The sequence below is a fragment of the Sphaeramia orbicularis genome, chromosome 22, assembly GCF_902148855.1.
Source record: "Sphaeramia orbicularis chromosome 22, fSphaOr1.1, whole genome shotgun sequence".
Taxonomy (NCBI): domain Eukaryota; kingdom Metazoa; phylum Chordata; class Actinopteri; order Kurtiformes; family Apogonidae; genus Sphaeramia; species Sphaeramia orbicularis.
This window is the reverse complement of record NC_043978.1, coordinates 21788504-21808206: the sequence shown is the minus strand read 5'-3', so window position 1 is coordinate 21808206 and position 19703 is coordinate 21788504. Positions and strand designations below refer to the sequence as shown.

General features: G+C 38.4%; 1 protein-coding gene across 2 annotated transcripts; it reads left to right on the top strand.

Annotated features, from left to right (window-relative positions):
- The first annotated feature begins 16521 nt into the window (after nt 1–16521).
- On the top strand, nt 16522–18927 carry id2a (inhibitor of DNA binding 2a). Of its 2 annotated transcripts, XM_030127600.1 has the most exons (3): nt 16526–16991; nt 17327–17387; nt 18215–18927. In XM_030127600.1, exons 1-2 carry the CDS (start codon nt 16638–16640, stop codon nt 17381–17383), a joined length of 411 nt encoding a protein of 136 aa, XP_029983460.1. In that variant the 5' UTR covers nt 16526–16637; the 3' UTR covers nt 17384–17387; nt 18215–18927. The 2 variants fall into 2 exon arrangements, with proteins under 2 accessions (XP_029983459.1, XP_029983460.1); XM_030127599.1 differs by lacking the exons at nt 17327–17387; nt 18215–18927 and adding an exon at nt 17084–17277 and having other exon boundaries at nt 16522–17031.
- The last annotated feature ends 776 nt before the right edge of the window (nt 18928–19703 follow it).

The following is a 19703-nucleotide window of genomic DNA, read 5'->3' as shown; positions in this document are numbered from 1 at the left end:
AAAAAGCAAAACACAGAGGATAATGTCATAATAAATGGCAATAAATTACAGAAGAAAAATTAACCCTATTCATGCATAGTGGTCACTCCAGTGGACAGTTATTCTCCAGCTGTTCTCTTGTATATTCACAGGTTTTGTTGTTTTAGTTCCATATCAGCCAACACAGTGGACACTTACGCACCATCCCATAATAATACACTGACATTCATACCATTACTGTAACTTTGCTGTTCTAGATAAACCTGACCTGCAGGAACATGTTTTAGTGTAAATCAGTTGTTAATTGTTAGACTGTAATTAACAGTTTTTTTTTTCATCTCTATGAACTAGGAAGATTATTATTGTTATTAATTATTTAAGGAGAAGGGGAGGGATTTTATAAGTTATACTTCTTCTCACTCTTTTTCGAATAAGTATTATATGTCTTATGTTTAAGTGTTTTGTTTATTTTCTTCTGTTTTAACATTCATAATCAAAATAAATACATCAATCAATCAATCAATCAAGTGAGTCATAACTAATATTAGAGTATGTTTATGTTTATGTTTATGCATTTGGCAGATGCTTTTCTCCAAAGCGACTTACAGGGGAAAAAACAACCAAATCACTCAATCAATCAAATTTTATTCATATAGCGCCAGATCGCAACAAAAAAGTTATCTCATGACACTTTATATATAGAGTTGGTCAAAACCAGACTCTAAGCCAATTTACAGAAACCCAACAGAGTATGTTAAAATGTGAGAAAACATCAGATTAGCAGCATTAAAAATATTTTTATTTCATTGTTTTCATATCACTTTCTGATATTGGGTTTTAAATACATGTTTCTGTACTTCAAGAATAAAATGCATGGTGTAGCCAAATGGACATTTTTGTAAATCCATGGAAAAAAAAAAAAAAATCAAATGCATTGTTTTTTCATGCCTAATGAGGAATAAAAACACCCAAGAAAAGATGTCGACAAAGGTTCTAATAATTCATGCATGAAAGGGTTAAAAATAGAGAAAACAATATTTTGGAACTGCCACCAAAGTAGCGCCGGGTCTTCATGGGTTAATATGTAGATGTTACGTATACACTATGTGGCTGGTAGCATCTGGGTACAGGCCTTTCTACAAACATTATAGTCGTATGATTTACCCCAGAGAAATAACACAAAAGCATGGGTGGTCAGAGATGGCACAGGACAGGGTGATGAATCAAACGCTGTCTGACCTGCTCTTTGTTTCCACAGAAAGAAGTATGTTTCCTCCATTAACTCTCTCTTCCCTCTGTGTTGTATAAATAGATAAAGATTTAGTAAGAGCGAGATGACTGTGGTCAGAGGGTTTAGTGTTAGGAGGAAGTGGGCTCTGCTGGTACACAGAGATACAGCTTAAGGAAACGTACAGAGTTCCACTGAATTTCACAGCTTAAATGTTGTTTTCCTGCTCTGTTTTTCTGTAAAAGGTCGTATGCATTTGTCACGTTAAATGGAAAACACTAACAGGGCTAAAAAGGATAAAACCACATTTAATGATTTTAAGATTGACCTTTATGTGAAACCCTGTCTAATTTTGACTTTATTGCAGTTTTAGTCCCGTATGACGATAATTCTGGACATTTTATTTCCTTTTCGGTATTTATTTAAGAATTATTTCGATCCCTCTCCTCAGGCTCTGTGTGCTTGCCCCCCCCCCCACCAAAAAAAAAACAAAACCCTCAAATGAATAGTAATTGATGCAAATACATTATTACAAATATTAAATTATTTAACTCATTGTTGTATTGTGGCTTCCTCCGCCACTACCACCACAATAATACTAGCAAATTAGGCTACTGGTATTATTACTATATATTTTTTTATTATATAAAACTCCCTCCTCTCTGTTTCTCACTTTCATTCAAACTGCCCTCTTCCCCTCGTCCCCTTTTCCCTATCACCCCTAACTAAACTATATTGTTTAGTTGCTCTTTACATTTATTATCTTTTTCATTGTAATATGATGTTGTCATTGTTGTTGTTTTTGTTTTGTTTATTGGTTTGATTTTCCCTTCGTTTAAGTGTTGTTGTTGTTTTTCTGTCCACAATGTCTCGTTAACTATCACTAATAAAAAAAAAAAATAAAGAATTATTTCAATGAAGTGAGAAAACCGGAGAAACACGTATGTAAAGATATGCTTTTATGTCAAATATTTAAGTATAGTTTTAATTTATTACAATTTTGATTTTATATACCTAAGATTAGGAACCAATATTCACTTTTAACATGTTTGAAAAGGTTTGTTAAGCATCTTTGTGTTATTTATGCAGTAAATTATATAAATTTCTCAAATCTGATTTTATATTTTTTGTGTTTTTTGGCCTTTTGTGTTGATATAGTAGGTTAAAGTGAAAAAATAATAGGCAGATGATATAGATGGAGTTGTGCTGAAAAAAAAGATCCCAAACATGGGTATAGTAAACATTTCTTTAAATAGTATATAAAGGCAAAATCAAAAGTACTCAAAAACAGCCAAAACAGGCTCAGACCCCTAAGGGTTAAAATGACTTGGCTTCACAGAGAACCAATAAATGTGCACTTTCCTCAAGACGTACACATACGACCGCAGAATCCAAGAAGTCTCAGGCCAACGTGGTATCAGAACCTAGTTTCAGGTTGAGTACACATTCTCAATTCCCCTTGGAATAGAGGAAGCAGAGATTGGGATTGAAATGACAAAACTTTGTCTACTTACCGAAACTTCTGCTGCAAATGACAAGTGATCAGACTTGGCGGACTGGGCTGGTAGGACTGTCAAATACTGACAATATTCTTTTTTCCAGTGCATTTGTTTGTGTGTCTTCATCATCATGGATAATGCATTATATCAGTCCCTTACTGATGATTCATGCATGAGAATGATTCATCACTTATTTGCTTAAATAAAATGTGCTGGCATGCATGCTATTCTTACCATCACCATCTAGTATCATAGATTTGATTCATTTTAACTCAATAATTAGGGTTTCCTACTCAGTTTGTAAGTCAAATCACCAGTCTTCTTTTCTCTGCTTTGTAATCCACACAAATATAAAAGACAAAAAACAAAAAAAAAGAAGATATTTCAGATTTTCTAAAAATCTGATGTCTTGTTGGTGCATAAAGACACACAGTTCTTTTAAATGGTCATATCTTATTAAAGGAGTGATATTATGCTTTTGTTAAAAAAAAAAAAAAAAAAAATGGAATTATGCATTTTAAAACATTTCCCTGTGGTCTACATAAATTGTAAATGCTATGCTTGGGTCTGAATTCTTCATTAATTCAACTCCACAGGTCCATCTTCAACCCTATTTCTGAGTAATGACACCTGAAAGGTTGTTTTGAGCGCTGGCCCTTTAAATGAAAATGAGCCGCTTCAGGCCCCGCCCCCTCCAGGTTGTTGGCTGTGCTTCTCTGTCCCGTTCAACCAACAACTGAACATTTTAGGTAATCGGCTTGAAGTTTGGACATATTTTCAGTTTTTACTACAACCGCTGCTGCTGACAAACAATTATATCACACTCGGAGAAATGTTCGTCAGAAGTCTTGACCTTAAATGTGCAAATATCATGACATAACAAGCTATAAGCAGGAAGTAAAACAGGTTGTAGAAATCCACTCGCTTTTTGCCAAAATGAATATAAAGATAGCTTTGCAGCACCTGGAGGATTCAAATTCAAACTTTATGAACTATTAGGGTCCAAATACACAAATAAATGAACCAAAGACTAATGAAAGTGGGTTTAGCCAAATATGACCCCTTTAAAGGATCAGTATCTAAGATTTGCAGGTGTTTATGAGAACTTTGCGTTGGAGTCTGTACTTTGTTGATGTTAGTTGACTCCATGTTGAAGCTGTGGACAGTGTCATTCATGATAACATCATGTTAGCTGATTTCTACACAGAGGACTCGGGTTGGTTCATCACAAAAAATGACTTCTGCTCCTTTTCAGCAGCAACTGTGTGCAATACTGGGTAGCTTAGAAATGGAGTTAGTTAACACCAACAAACAACTGGCTCGCAGGAAAAGAGGTATTCAAGTACTCGGGGGTGTCCATAAATTTGTTCACAGAAAAAACAACCTGAGATCACAACATTAAAATCTGTTAGAGCCTGTTATCATAGATGTAGATGTTGAAACGAGGTTAGCCAACGTCAACAAATGATCGACTACAGGAATAAAACAGACTCAAACACAAGAAAACGGGCATTAAAGGACTCAGGAGTGTCCATAAGGATGTTCACAGAAAAAAAAAAACAACCTGAATAGATAAAAGATAACAGCCAAAATACAAAACCTCCTATCTGAAAAAAAATCACTTTTTTCAGGAAACAAAAAAAATGTGGATCCTGGAGGATTCTGTTGGGTTTCTGTAAATTGGCTTAGAGTCTGGTTTTGACCAACTCTATATGTAAAGTGTCATGAGATAACTTTTGTTATGATTTGGCGATATATAAATAAAATTTGATTGATTGATGGTTTAGTTTTATTATAGCATGATCTTTGTTGTTGTTGTCAGGTGACTTTCATGTCATAAGAAAGGGCAGGATTATCTTGCAGATAGACTGAAAATGTGGAGTCATCCTTGTTCTCACCATTTAATGTGAAAACTCAAAATCTAAAAATTTGCAGATAGGAGGGGGGGTTTTTTGGCCATCGATATAGGGCACGGGTGTCAAACTCATGTTAGTTCAGGGGCCAGATAAAGCCCAATATGACCTGCAGTGGGCCGGATCATTAAAATAATAACATAACAATACATAAATAATATCAATTTTCAAAATTTGTATGTCTAATTTCTATGTTTTAGAGTGAAAAAAGTAAGATTATAAAAATTTTTACATCTACAAACTATCCTTTAAAAAAATATGGAAAAACATGAACAAACCATGACCAAAATTAAATTTATTAAGAAAAAAAGTGCAATCTTAACAATTTATGCCATTATTTGCCCTCAGCTTCTCATTTTTACATGTTCATTAAAACGTACTGATCACAGTGGATCTACAAATACACAAAACATTTAATAACAGACAGAATATATGTTTATGTTTATGTTTACGCATTTGGCAGACGCTTTTTTCCAAAGCGACTTACAGGGGAAAACCAATTAATATAGGTAAAATAATATAATATAGGTAAAATTACTCTTAAGTCTCTTAAGACATTTCAGGTTGTTCATATTTGTTCAGGTTTTTCACATTTTTTGGTAAAGGCAAGTCTGTAAATGTTAACATTTTTGTGTAATTTTACTTTTTTTTTTTTTTTTTACACTAAAACAAAGAGAAAAAATTGTGGTTTTCGTTATTTATAGCTTATTATGATAGTATTTTACTGGTCTGACCCACTTTAGATGGAATTGAACTAAAATTATTTTGACATCCTTGATTGTTAATAGTGCAATTTCTGTATTTCACTAATTCATCCTGTGGGCCAGGATATAAACTATCCAAACAAAAAGGATGTGAATAACCTGAAGAATTCGGAATTTGTTAAGAAATAGAAGTACAATTTTAACAATATTGTGCCTCAACTTGTCATTTATACATATGCATTACAGATCCGATGTACAAAGGCACAAAACATTTAGTAACAGGCAGAAAATTGTTAAAATTGCACTTAATTTTCTTTAGACATTTCAGGTTGTTCATATTTGTTCTGGATATTCACATTTTATTGTTAAAGGATAGCTTGTTAATGTAAATATTTTCAGAATTTAATGTTTTTGTGCTAAATCAAAGAGACAAAATTGGTGTTGTCATTATTTATAGGTTATTGGGATATTATTTTTGAGTTTGATGCCTTAACTTGCACTTTGCAAATTCATCCCGCGGACTGGATTTGACCCTTAAGCGGGCCGGTTTTGGCCCCCGGGCTGCATGTTTGACACCCCTGATATAGGGTCTTCATAAATCTGCACCTGAAAAAGTGAAGAGCTGTAGTATAATTCACACTGTACCAGACAGTTGTCACATCCGTACAGTGACTGACTCGGTGGTCATCGCCACCAAATGTTGATGCTGATAATTTATGGAACACAACTCTGTGGTAGATAATGTACTCTTAATTCACACAGCGACACCACCTCAGCTCTGTTCAGCTCTGTTTAAAAAAATCAGATTTTCCAAGTGTACGACGGTTCGACTAGAAACCACACAGTCATACTCCCTGTGTGAAAGTGGAGATATGCAGATATCTGATTACGGGGGTACAGACTGCTAGCTGCAGTGACAGCTGTGCCGCAGTGATAGGTGGGCGACACAGCAATGTTAACGTGTGATTGTATGCCAACGGGCAATATTGCCCAAAAGTTAAACTGCAGCCAACTTTTCCACTCTGCCAACTGGTTGGTGGTTGTCATGCTGGCCAAAAGATCTGAGTGTTTCAACTCTAACTGAAAATAAGTAAAATTTTTAACAACTTTGGATGATCTAGTTGCTTGAGTTGTTCATATTATAGATACAGGTTATGTTATATGTAAGCGTCCCACGTTCGCCTGAAGCCAGCGGTGGGTTGTGGAGGAGCTGTATGTGCAGGACATGGGGGCGTCGACCTCCAGGGAGGCTTTGGAGAGGCTACTCAACATCCAGGCTGGAAGGCACTCGGGCAGCCTTTGTCTCCCGGTCCAATCTGGCCACCTCATTTCCCCCCATCCACCCCTCTGTCTGTCCGTCCGTCCATCTCTCCCAGTGCTTCCTGCCTGCTGCAGCCTCTCACATTACAATAGAGCCAGGCCTCGATGGCTGGTGCTCAGAGAGAGTCCCATCTGGACCACAGGAGAGACCGGCAACGAGAGGCAGGAGGCACACACACAGGGAAGAGCCACGGACCAGATGTAGTTTAGTCAAGGCCAAAACCCACTAAAATCAGAGGAGTTTTTACCTTGATATGGTAGTTTCGGCTTTATTTAAGCCAGTTTCAGGCAGAGATTTTGATCGTAAAATATGCACAAAAAGGCTTGTTAATACTGATTTTAATACCGACCATAAGTCTTCTATTAGTTTATAAGACACCTATGATAGCTCTTCAGTTTTCATTCTCTTTCTCTTCTATCCACTTCTGCAAAACCTTCAACTGGTCTACACTGTTCTCTAGTCTCACCATATTTACAGTACTGTGCTTAGATCTGGGGCAGCAACTACAAGACCTCACTACGGCCACTAACCATCATTCAAAAAAAAAAAAAAAAAAAAAAGAAATGTGGTTCAATAGAAACAGGTTATCATTAAATCTGAGCATGACAAAAATAATGATATTTGGAAATTGTGGAAATAATTCACAGGTAACAATAAAAAGAGATGGAATTGAAATAGAGAGAGTTCATGAAATAAAATTTCCGGGGGTAACCGTAGATGACAGAATCAGTTGGAAAGCACGTGTCAAACATGTACAAACTAAAGTCTCAAGAAGCACTGCAATAATAATTAAAGCAAAGAATGTTTTGGATCAGGAAATCGCTCTACACTCTATACTGTTCTCTAGTCTCACCATATTTACAGTACTGTGCTTAGATCTGGGGCAGCAACTACAAGACCTCACTATGGCCACTAACCAAGAAAATCGAGTGCTTTTTTTTTTTTTTTCCTTTAACCGAACTTCAAAAACGTTCGGTATCTGTCCCCTATCTAGGCCTGTGATTAGAAAGAGAATGAAAACTGAAGAGCTATCATAGGTGTCTTATAAACTAATAGAAGACTTATGGACAGTATTAAAATCAGTATTAACAGGCTCACACTACTTGCAGAGTGGCGAACGATAGTATTCCACATAGATCTACTGTAAGGAATTGATTTGTATTGTTGTTTTGAACTTATTTGAGAAATATGATACATGTAGATTGATAAAATTTTTTAAAAAAATATGCAGTTAGACTGTAAAATTACACAATTGCAGAATTAATTAACCATTAAAGACCTACACCTACATTTGTGGAGACTTCCTCATGAATTTTTCTCGACATTTAACAGTAATTTATCACTATTTATTATAACATTATTATCTGTGTTTTGCATTTCTAAAGTAAAAATCAGGTATTTTCCTTTATTTTATTTACTGATCATGTAGATGTTCATAAAAGCTCAGAGTAAATTCAAATGATATTGTATCAAAACGGATAAAAAGGAGGAAAAATTTATCTTTTCAGCAAAAACAAGCATCTACAACCACTGTCATTTGTCGAACTCCATGGGTTTTACTGGTGAATCAATGTTGCAGTAGATGACAGTGTTCCACGTTCACTATGGAGCCTCGAACATCCAAATGAGTCACCTATGAAGGCGATGAAAGGCTGAGAAATTTCACTTTACCTGAATTATTTACATGTATTGATAGGATTGGGGGTTGAAATGTTATTAACACTTTAGATCAGTAGTTGTGTGTGGCTGTTTAGGTTTTTAAGGGTTAACCCGTAAAGACCCAGTGTGACTTTTGTGTCAACTCCCAAATGAATTTTTCTCTGTATTTAACCTTTCCTGAGAGATTAATCACTATTTATTATAATATTATCCTCTGCACTTTGCATTTTTTCAGTGAAAATCATCTTTTTTCCAATATTTAATTCACTGATCATGTAGATGTTCATCAAAGCTCAGAGGAAATTCAAAGGTTATTATGTCAAAACAGACAAAAAAATGAAGAAAAAGTGACTTGTTCTGTAAAATCTATCATTAACAGAACATAAAAACAAGTGTCTCCATCCACTGTCATTGATCCAACTCCATGGGTTTTACTGGTGAATCAATGTTATAGAAGATGACAGTGTTTCCATGGTAACTACGGAGCCTCTGAACGTCCAAATGGGTCATACCTGATGACCATAAACAGACGACAAACTGTATTTTACACCAATTATTTCCATGTATTGATAAGATTAATGGATGAACAGTTATTAAACAGTTTATATCAGTAGATGTTTTGGTCGATAGTGGATGTTTGGGGTTTTATGGGTTAATACAAGCCTCCAACCACTGTCATTTATCAAATTACATGACTTTTACTAGTGAATCAATGTTGGAGTCCAAATCAGATGCTACTGAAATGCTGAAAAACTGTATTTTACCAGAAATATTTAAATATATTGGCAAGAATCCCCATTCATAAGTAAATAACCATTTAGATCTATAGATGGTTTTGGTTGTTGAATACTGACGGGGAGAAAAGAAACTGACAAACAAGGAATGCATCTACAGGGTGTCCCATAAGTCTCCATACATAGGAAAAATAAACGTTTATTGACATAAACCATTTTTATTTATATAATATGCTCTATATGACTGCCATTTTGTCGGGAACACATTTCAATGCGTGTCTGCTGAAGAACTATAAAGAAGAAATATAAAGAAATACATGTTAGAACCATATATGTATGGAATGTATTATGTCTCCTATGTATGGAGACTTATGGGACACCCTGTACAACAGATTAACACTAAAATGAAAATGTGCAAATAAATTATGAACATGAGTCAAACAGGAGCGGTGATCCCATGATGCATCTCATTTATTATATACAGTTGCGGAAAAAAATATTAGACCATCAAAAGTCCTCAAAAACAATGGTTATGCAATCAAGTACTAACTCCTGTGTGTATCATGTGACTAAAACAGACAGAAAAGAAAACACGTAATGCCTTAAAGCACTGTTTTTGTCAGTACAATGCCATAGCTATTAATGTAAGAACTTAAAGGTGCCGTATATAGGATTGTGGCCAAAACTGGTACTGCAATCACATTCAAAATCCTGTAGAGCATTGGTATCCCCTCCACCTCCCCCCCACACTAGGGGTTGCCAGATCCAGCATGAGCGTCTACTCCAAGGAGCTACCATGGCAAGAGACGAGTCTTACACTGGTATAAATAGGCCTGGTATTTATACCCGCTGGGCCCGCTGGCTCTCACCAGGCAGTGAGACCCCCGCGGTCTGGTACCGGTGACACCCCCACCCAGGACTGGCTCTTGGTGGCTCTTACCGGGTGGTGAGACCAAGGGAGACCCGGCATCGGTCTTCAGATTCTTCTCCACTTTCAGTCATCTCCATGTTTCAAAAGCACCTCCTATGCATACATTCTTGTTTTGTTTCTCACTTTGTCATGACGTATTATGGGAATAATAAGAGGCCTTTTAGGTTCAGTAATGTCAGACATTTATCATCTGAAATGTTCCAGATGCAGCTCAGTGGGAACTGGCAACCTGGATGCCAAACACTACTGACTGGTGATTGGTAGATAGGTGATGGGTGGAACATCAGACCAAAACACAAAATGACAACATAAACATTATTTAAGGGCTGACACTGAGCTTTTCAAATGCAAATATTCTGGCTGGACTACTTATGTCAGGAGTCGCTTTTCCACTGACCCTCAAATTGCGCAAATATAACTTGTGCATAAAAATTTACCTAATGAAAAACGACAATTTCACCAGAAGTCTCATTTTTCGATTAAACGTTTCTGTGCTAGCAAGAGGTGGTTTTTTGGGCATAGTGCAAATGGTATATCACGCAAAACTGCAATGGAAAGACCTTTTTTCGCAACTAGAGTCAGGTGAATTAAAAAAACGGATGTTGATGTACGTTACAACAAGTGAAGAAGAAGAATAAGAAACATGTCATGGTATGTGCGGACACACCAGGAAACCCAATCATTTGTTAATTTAGTACGAGATAGAGGGGAAATATATAATAATAATGAAAATATCTGTAAATCAACACCATATTTACATTCGTCGCCATGTTTATGGAATGACTTCTCGTGTCATCTCACAATAAGAAATAAACAAATCATCGCATTTGTGATTTAATGGAAAAACCGACGTTACGCACTTCTGTTTTTTTGACATTTAGTAAATATCGATAAAGTTTTGCGCAGATGTCCAATGGAAAATTGACCAGTGATATCAGTGTTTGAAATTAACGTGATTACTTAATGTCTGACAGTCAGGGCCATTTTATGATGACTTTGAACATAATTCCTACATACAGCACCTTTAAGTGATTTTGGTTATTATCAAGAAAACAATAGAAAATGTCTAGATTTCAGCTCTGAAATTAAACTCTTCAGAGCTATTTTTGTTGTTATCATTATATTTGTCCAAATAAATTGTACCAGGCATTAAAATGAACAAGACATTGAAGAAAACAAGGGGTGGTCTAATCATTTTTTCTTCTACTATATTTCCCCCGGTGCCCTTTTAAACCACAGTTCGCCCCCTTTACCTTGAGCATTTTTTTTTTTTTTTTTTTTGGGGGGGGGGGGGGGGGGTTACAACAGCAAACCACGCCCCATAGGGTCGACGCTGGTACAACAACAGTCCCCGCGCCACTGTCCACGAGACAAGCGCGTGGCAGTGCAGGGAAAAGGACAGAGCAGACTGCAGTGTGGGAGCCGTGGAGTGGACAAAGACTGAACGAGCGGCGCTTTGCAGGACGCAGACTGTGAAACATGAGGAATTCCAGACATTTAACACAGCGCGGTTTGTAGAATGAAACTGTGATGAGGGAAAATGAAAAGGCGATGAACGGAACTGGCTGAAAAAAAAAAAAAAAAAAAAAAACTTTATCGCGCTTTTTTTTATTTATTTATTTATTTATTTATTTATTTATTTGTAACTTTTATTTACTTTATGGTGAATTGATCTAGATAAGTTGTATGATTTTATGATTCATGCTTAAATCACGGGTCAAAAATATACTCTGGCAGCCTCAGACGCACAGGGATGATTCTGTGCCAAATTACGCACCGTGCGGAGAATAAACTGAAGCTCAAATCACTCACTTGTTTCTTTTTTTTCCCCCCACAAAATAACATTGACACGATGAGGAAATCACTCTAAATCGACCAACTAGTGTATTTACTCAGAGTTACTCAGGGTGCAGCTGCAGGGAGGAGGAGCGAACAGCTGACCGGAGCGCAGACTGTCCGACGCCGGGTCTGGTTGGCACATCTTTAACCCTTATCTCCTGACTTGTAGGGTGACCTGGGGGTAAAAGCAGTGTGGGTAACCTGTGGAAGCGTTTATTTGTCTGGCGTGACCGTGGAATGTCTTTGAGTTAGTTTAAAGGGGAGGGAGGAAGGGAGGGAGGGAGGAGGGAGGGAGGGAGTAAAGTTTCGAAAACGACCGGTGGCGCTGCGTTTTACGCGTGGGCTGCATGGGAAAAGTTTGTTTAGTCGCAAACTTTTTTTTTTAGGTTGTGGCTCCTGGGAGTCACATGGCACTCTGACAGCTATGAGGAGTTGGTCTGCAGACTGTCACATCTGGAAAAAAGTAAATAGTCTCTCTGCTCAAACAAGACGAATGAGTCCATATGATCCAGAATAAGCAACAAATTAAACCATGAGGGTCTTTGTACTGGAGATCTGCATCCATGGGTCAGTTAAGGTCGTCTGAATACTGTCGAGAAGCTTATGAGGAGAAAAAAGTTTTTTTTGACAGAATATAAAAGTCTTACTCGTTGGGAATCTGTCTTATTTTTTAAAAAGAAGAAGCAGCTATTTTCTGGGAAACACTAGTTTTAATAACTCTCAGATACTGAGTAAAACTGAATCATAACTAAAAGAGTGTTTCCTTTATTTGTGGAGTGAGATCACTTTCACAATTTAACAATATTAAATCTGGGTTAAGTAGAAGCATGACTTGTGTAAAAGTTGTTTTTTCTTCATTTTAACCCTTTCATGCATAGTGGTCACTCCAGTGGACAGTTATTCTACAGCTGTTCTTTTGTATATTCATGGGTTTGGTTGTTTTAGTTGCATTTCAACACACAGTGGATGCTCATTCATCATCCCATACACTGCAATTCATACCATTACTGTCTTTTTGCATATTATCTGCACGAAGTTAGTCATAACTAGTATTAGAGTATGTTAACATGTGAGAAAACATCAGATTAGCTGCATGAAAAATGTTTTTATTTCATAGTTTTCACACAGTATCTCATTTTCTGATGATGGGTTTTAAATACATGTTTTGTTTTGTTTTTTCTTCAAAAATTAAATTCTCAGTGTCCAGCTGAGTGGACATTTTTGTAACTGTGAAAAATAAGTTCATAAAAAAATTTCAATCGCATTGTTTTTTTGTTTTTTTTTTCATGCCTAAAGAGGAATAAAAACACTCAGGAAAAAAAATCTCAACTATGGTTCTCATAATTGATGCATGAAAGAGTTAAGGGTCATTATAGTCACAGTGGATACACTTTAGAGAAATTTAACCAAAATGTACCTGAAAAATGACAGATTTACACTACCAGTCAAAAGTTTGGACTCACCTTCTCTTTTACATGGCATGCCACAGATGGCCAACAAGTGCTCAGCATCACTGGGAACTCCTTCAAGACTTTTGGAAAACATTTCAGGTGACTACTTCATGAAGCTCGTTGAGAAAATGCCAAGAATGTGCAAAGCAGTAATAAAAGCAAAATGTGGCAATTTTGAACAATCTAAAATATAAAACATGCTTTGAGTTATTTTAAATTACATAATTCCATATGTGTTCATTCATAGTTTTGATGCCTTCAGTGAGAATCTACAATGTAAATAGTCATGGAAATAAAGAAAAACCAGGTGAGTCCAAACTTTTGACTGGCAGTGTATATATGTTTTTTTACGTGATGAAAGAACATTTTGTTGTGTTACATATTAAAATCAGGGTGTTTTTGCGAAGTAGGATACAAAGAACCTTAAACTTTTACTTGAATCTTTGTTTATTGGCTTTTTTTTAAAAAAAAAAAAAAAACAAATCTGACAGCTAACAGTAGGTCTGTAAGTCATTTGTCGGATCTTTTCACATGAACATTGAAAGAGTTAAGGGTCATTATAGTCACAGTGGATACACTTTAGAGAAATGTAACCAAGTGTATCTGAAAAAGGACAGATTTTTATATATATATATATATATATATATATATATATATATATATATATATATATATATATATATATATATATACATACATACATATATGTATATATATATATATATATATTTTTTTTTTTTTTACTTGATTAAAGAACCTTTTGTTTTGTTACATATTAAAATCATTATCTTCTTTCTAATAGGGATGTTTTTGCGAAGTAGGCTACACAGAACCTTCAACTTTTCCTTGGATCTTCATTTATTGGCATTTTTTAAACAAATGTGCCTGCTGACAGTGGGTCTGTAAGTCATGTGTCGGCTCTTTTCTCCTGAACATTACTCCCATCTGCTCCGGTCCAACAGTCTCTTAAAACACAAACGCGCATCGACCCAGACCCGGTTCCCCCCTCCGCTGACACCTCCACGGTCCGTCCAGCCCCGGATCCGATCAGCTGAGAACCGCCGCTGACTGACAACCCCGAAACCCCGTTACCCTGGAAACCGCCTCAGCGGCGCCGCGAGGGCTGACTCGAGGGCTGCCGTGAATGGGGTGACGTCACGGCGCCGGCGCCAGAGAGTCTGCTCCAAAGACACACAGAGAGAGAGAGAGAGAGAGAGAGAGAGAGAGAGAGAGAGAGAGAGAGAGAGAGAGAGAGAGAGAGAGAGAAGGAGAGGAGAGGAGGAACAGGGGAGGAGAGAGGAGAGCAGGCAGGGGTGAGGCTCAGGGCTGCCGCTGCCGGTGTTGCGGGGGTCTCGCTCGGCTTTTGCACCGACGTGCTCTTGCGCCAATCCATCACCTGGCTGTCAGGCATCAGTCAGGGGAGTCATGCGAAATGTACACAGCTGCGGGAGCGAAAGGAAGAAGGGGAGAAAATGGAAAAATCCGATTGCACCAGATGTGGACCCAGACTGCAGGAGTTGCACATGATATTAGAAATGCACAAACCAGTGCATCCTCAGACAGCTGAAGGAGAAGCTGGCCGCGCCTGCTCAATACAACCGCGCGTAAAAACAATGGCACAGATGGTGTTTTGGTGGATTTTGTAAAATACTGCAAAACATTCCTCTTGACAGTTTGCGATTATAATCATTTCTCCACTATATGTCTCATCGCCATCTCGGCTTGAAGCTGCAGAATCTGAGCATGGAGCAGCCTGTAGCCTAGAATGTAGAGCTGAGGACACTAAACTGCTTCTGTTCTTGTCCATTACGCAGGATTACTTTGGCTTTGTTTCTTTAAATTCAACTAAATAATAATAATAATAATAATAAATAAAAAAAATAAATAAATAAAGCCAAAGTATTAAAATAATCTCCACTTTGACCATCATCCTCTTGCATCTTCTTACGCATTGATTTTTTATTCTATCAGGAAGTCATATAATCCTGCAAAGCATAAAATAACAAAACAAAACAAAACAAAAAAACCCCCGAGCCCATCACATCACAAGTCCACAACTACCCACGGGGGCAATTAGTGCAACATCAAATACCCTCCCACCTCCAGCTGAAGAATGAAGCGTGTAATTCCTACAAACAAATGAGTCATTGAGAAAACATTAGAGTGTCAATAGTATTTAATCACTTCTTCACGTGCTCCAAACATGAAAGCCAAATTTGTTGGCCATGACTAAATGACACAAAACGCGCTCAGGTGCCAAATAAGCCACGAGACCTTCACGCATTAGATTGACATCAGCAGCAGCAGCAGCAGCAGCAGCAGCAGCTACACCTTTACGCACCACATCCATCCATCCCTCAGGCTGCGGCCACCACAAACACCACTATGAATACAAGGGTTTGGACTTTTCTAAATGTTCACTTATATTGGACCTTTATGCTCATTGATTTTATTAGTTCGCATTATTTATGGACTTTTCTCAAACATCACCTGCAGCTTGTAATAATTCCACAGACCAAACTTTTGGATTATTCTCCATGCCACATAATAAAAAATAAATCCTACCTCTGTTGTGCGCAGGGGTAGGGGCTCTCGAACTAAAAGGAGGGGTTTTGAACCATTCAACTGACTGTTATTGTGGCTGAATCTGGTGCCACTCACAAACTTGCCTTCACACCGGTCCGGGATAGTGTGAATTAGGAATGATCAGTCGCGCCTGAGCATCCTTATCATCACGAACCCACACCTTTTGGCTTCACATGCGGTTTTTTTTTTTTTTTTTTTGTTTTGTTTTGTTTTGTTTTTTAAAGGAAGTGAAGTATCAGTTATGAGAAAAATGTCTAATAAGAACTCCTGTTGCACGCATTTCTAAGTGGATATTTAGTGCTTGGTATTAAATGCATTGTTCCAAACATATTTGATCCTATAGTTTTTATTGCATCACTCAGAGGATCTAAGTTCATCCAACGCAAACATGCCGGTGCGTGGGTATACATTGACAACCATGTGAATCATTAATTCTCTTGATCAGAAACAGGTAAGGCTTAATTTTCCAAATTGCCCACCGGAGCTGCTGAAGCGCCCTCTGGGTTCCGCCTCCAACCTGCGTTGCCACTGGTAACGCGGAAGGAAAGAGGAGGGATGTGACGCCGAGGAGCCAATAACAGATCAGAACGGCTATGATTGACGCCGCAGTGAGTACCAATCACCGCTTTGGACCCGCCCTGGTCGCATGTCCAGTCCGCTGCCTATATAAAGCACTCTGACAGCTTGGTAATCCAGTCTGATCGCTGGTCGTCTGGCAAATCTAAGGACTTTAAAGAAGCAAGATATCGACACAAGCAGAACAAGCCCTGTCGACTAACTTAACACTGACAAAATGAAAGCAATAAGTCCCGTACGGTCTTTCCGGAAAAACAACGCGAATTTATCAGAGCACTCCTTGGGAATCTCTCGGAGCAAGACCCCGGTGGATGACCCTCTCAGCCTGCTGTACAACATGAACGACTGCTACTCCAAGCTGAAGGAGCTGGTGCCCAGCATCCCCCAGAACAAGAACGTCAGCAAGATGGAAATCCTGCAGCATGTCATCGACTACATCCTGGACCTGCAGATTGCGCTGGACTCCAGTGTCGCACTAACCAGCCTGCATCACCCTGCGCGGCCGGGGCAGGCTCCATCCAGGACCCCCCTGACCACCCTCAACACAGATATCAGCATCTTGTCATTACAGGTAAATTACACTCAACCCCGAGCAGTTGGAAGAGGACAGAATATGTGTGTGTGTGAGTGTGTGTGTGTGTGTGTGTGTGTGTGTGTGTGTGTGTGTGTGTGGTGGAAGATGTATTTGTGCGCATAAAAAGCAAGCGCGCCTTTGTATGAAGCCTATGCGTAACTCACAAAATGGCTTGTTGGAAAAGAAAATGGCATGTTTTTTTTTTTTTTTTTTTTCTTTTGTTCCGAATCAGATGTAGAAGGCATTCGACCTACATAACAGTGTTGCAATGCCAGACACCTCGATGGGATGCTGCGTAAAAATTAACATTTGGTTTGTTTGTTTGTTTTCAGTCCCCGGAGTTGCCATCAGAGCTGATGACAGATGACAGCCGGACTCTGCATCGTTAAAGCGGTAAGTAGGCTGTCTTCATGTCTGCTGCTGCATTCTGTCCAGGGCTTTTAGGCTCCGCTACAGCCTGTCTCCCAGTCTGCTGGAGCAGAATGGACTAGAATTACCATTTACCAATCCCATTTGTTCCCCACTAATGTGTGCACGTCCGTCTCACGTTGCTGTTGTTCTAATGCTCCCAATATGTTGCGTGCCTTTCAAGACCTGAACTCAGATTTATGTCAGATATAGAAAGTGTAGAAGTTAGGAGACAAAAAAAAAAAAAAAAAGATCAAATCGTTTGGGTTATTCTGTGTCAGTAAAATGTGACCCAGATCTAAAAGATTTGTGGCATGAATCAAAACACTTTGTGGATATTTTGCATTGGAGTTTGCAGAAATAAAATAAGAGCCACTCACTGTCAGCTGCTTGGTTTTTCTGTATATAAGTAGCAGTCGTCAGGGTTGTATTATACCCTCTTGTGTCTATAATGAAGAGCATCTGCAACAGGAAAATAATGGCTGTTTGGATTACTGCTACTACGATGTCTGCACATAATTGGTACAAGAAGTGGGTAGGCGCCAGCTGAGCGGCAATTACGCTGATTCTTCCCCAGATTGTAGGCTGAAGTTGTGCGAAAAAGTGTGTATGTGTGTGTGTATGTGTGTGCGTCCCCCCTCTCCTCCTCTCTTTTTCCCTGTGTGTGTACATCTGGAGCGCAGGGTTTGCTTAGTATTGGGAGTGTTTGGTTAAATGTTAAAAACTGCGGCTTCCTCCCTGGCGCCAGTCTGTCCGGATCTCTGCCCTGTTTGCATTTTCTAAACACGCCTCTCTTTCTCAATCTTTTGCAGGTGTTTGGTCAAGACGCAAAAACACACACAGGACCTGGGGAGCAGGACTTTCCCCCCTCTACACAACCACCACCACCACCACCTTCTTCTTCTTCTTCTTCTTCTCCAACCAAACCTCTGTCCTCCCAGGCCTGGATTTTTCTTTTTTTCTTCTGACGCTGAAAATCAAGAGACTTTTGCTTATTATGGGACAATCTTATGTGATGTGTTTTGTGTTTGGACACTTCATTATTATTTAACTTAAGACTTTTTATTTGTGGGTCCTTTCTGGAAAATGGAAGGCGCGTTATATTCCCGACAGTGGGAGGAAAAACGAGATTATTGTCACAAGGATTATTATTTTTTTTCTCCCCCCTCACCCCTTGTCCCTTTCCTTGTTGAAGTCTTCGCTTTTTTTGCGGAGGTGGGAACGTGAATAGAAAAAGACAACTTGGTTAGTTACTGTAAAAAGTTTAGTCTTGTCTTGTCAGAATTGTTGGCACATGAAGGACTGGACGTTGTTTTTTTTTTTTTGAGGAAGAGAGAAAAAAAAAAAAGAAAAAGCTAATGAAAGAATGAAACCTTTGTGAACTCTTATCAGGAGTTTATCTTGTATAGTTGCAGGAATTTGAAACTTCTGCAAAAGTGTAATGTTGTACTTAATTATGCTGAAACTTTTTATAAAAGTAATGTAAATTGTACCTTTTTTATACAAAAATAAATCAAAAACGCAATCTGAATATGTTTTTTGTGGGGGTGGGGGGGGGGGGGGGGGAAGACACTTTAAGGAACAACAGTGTTGGATGTCAGTGCTTCAGAGATGCGTAATAGGCGCAAAACTAGTGCGTAAAATCAGTTTTCCAGCTGTGCGTCCAGTTCATATTCTCCAGAACTTTTAACGCAGAACATATGACGCACTTCTGAGACAAATCCCGCAATAAAAGTGTCCTTATCAGACCTGCTGAACGTGTGACCTATAATAGTAAGAAACACAACGTCAACACTTTCCGGAGGCAAGCACCGACCGGAGCCGCACAGTTGCACAAAAGCTTATTTAGGGTGCACACTTTCTCACGTGCTTAAGTAAATAGGATTAAATGGCTGAGCGTGACAGACTGGGCTATTAAGCAGCGGCCTGTAGTTTGTGTTAATGGGAAGAAAAACGCATTTGGATGTGGAGTTTTTAACAGAAAAGGCTGTGGCATCATCTCACCAAAACAGTCAAAGTTGAAAAAGAGCATCAACCAAAGCTTCCAGCATGACACAATAATGACAACCCTACTGTCAATCACTAATCCCCAAACTTTCTCACAGCTCTGACACTCCCACTTTGTGCGTAAAACCCATATTTGATCATTTTAACTCACGGTCTTACACGCATGATCAAACACTGATACTGAAGCGTTCATCTGTGCAGGTTTATTCAATGGGTTTTCACAGTTTAATGTAAAATTACCTCAACATCTTCTCCTAAAGACCCCACTTCACACGTCACTGAGTTGAAGTTGTC